This window comes from Geospiza fortis, unplaced genomic scaffold, assembly GCF_000277835.1.
Source record: "Geospiza fortis unplaced genomic scaffold, GeoFor_1.0 scaffold130, whole genome shotgun sequence".
Lineage (NCBI taxonomy): Eukaryota > Metazoa > Chordata > Aves > Passeriformes > Thraupidae > Geospiza > Geospiza fortis.
This window is the reverse complement of record NW_005054300.1, coordinates 365,728-366,919: the sequence shown is the minus strand read 5'-3', so window position 1 is coordinate 366,919 and position 1,192 is coordinate 365,728. Positions and strand designations below refer to the sequence as shown.

Here is a 1,192-nt window from a genome sequence, read left to right as displayed (position 1 = left end):
GCCGGCAAGATGAGTTTTAATCTCGGAGTAGCCGTGCTCTGCTCGTCTGCAGAGTAGCGAGAGAGAAAATAATGAGCAGTGAGGAGCACTGGTATATTTTGGAAAGGGGTAAAACAACCCAACCCACACTCTTGTGCTTATTCCCTCTGCATCAGCCAGCAGTGAGTTACTGTGCTTATCTCCTTCGGCCAGACAATAGCAGTCAGGCTGAGAAACTTCTACCTCAAACTGTGCATATTGTACAGGGGAATGAACGGACCATGTTTATATTAAACAGCATATTTACATACCACTAATAGGGTTTTAGGACAAGGGCCGGGGAGGGGGTGGTGAGGAACCTTCTGCAGCTTGTTCATTGTAATTACGGATGAACGGGGGGAGGGGGGAGAATCCTGGCAACAAAAATTTACTGCACATTTTTTAAAAAAATGGCGACAAAGTCGTTTTTTGCACAGTGTTAAAGAGTTGTAAAGTTATTTGAAGATATTACTTGCACACACATACACACATGCAGATTGAAAAGGAAACGGAGGTTTGCGTAACACCGACCCTGAACCTGATTTCTGGTTTTGCCCGATCTGTTATAGTTTTGTTGAGAGAGTGACTTTTTTTAATATTATTTTTTGAAGGTACTGTAAATATATCCATATTATAAATTAAAATATCTTAAGAGACTTTATTATTTTTATTTTTATTTCCAAATGCCCACGTGAATCTGCTGTTATTTTAGCACCTGTGTGTCTTTTCCATTTTTCTCTCTGTGTGTGTTTTATAACATATTTATACTTTTGTGCAATTTACTACTGTGTAAGTAATTGGTCTATGTGCAATAAATACCATTGCAGCACAAGCAAGTGTGTCTCTATAGGTTTTGAAACAATACCAACCTATAATGGGAAGAACAGCATTTGTTTTTCTCCAAAGATGGCTCAGATTACCAATACAACTTGATCTAATGGCTTTTCCTGACACAGTGTTGCAAAAAACCTGTTTGAAACCCAGTATGGTTGTGTTCCTGTTGCAGTGAGGTCCACTGACTTCCCTTATTAATGGGAAAAAATTAATGGCTAATGACAAGGTGTTTCCACTCTGATAATGAATACTCATTTTCTTGAACTATTCCTTTCTGGAATATATTCTTGTCTTTTTTTTCCCCTTTTTTCTTTTTTTTTTTCTTTTGTTGTTGTTGTCG

General features: G+C 38.0%; 1 protein-coding gene across 1 annotated transcript in view; it reads left to right on the top strand.

Moving 5' to 3' along the window:
• The window catches only part of ADRB1 (adrenoceptor beta 1), a gene marked incomplete at its 5' end in the record, with an annotated part of 2,508 nt that extends 1,662 nt beyond the window's left edge, over positions 1 to 846 (top strand). Inside the window, 2 exon segments of the mRNA XM_031061257.1 lie at positions 426 to 460; positions 462 to 846. Of these exon segments, the coding sequence (XP_030917117.1) occupies positions 426 to 460; positions 462 to 542 (116 nt within the window).
• Between the last annotated feature and the right edge of the window lie 346 nt (positions 847 to 1,192).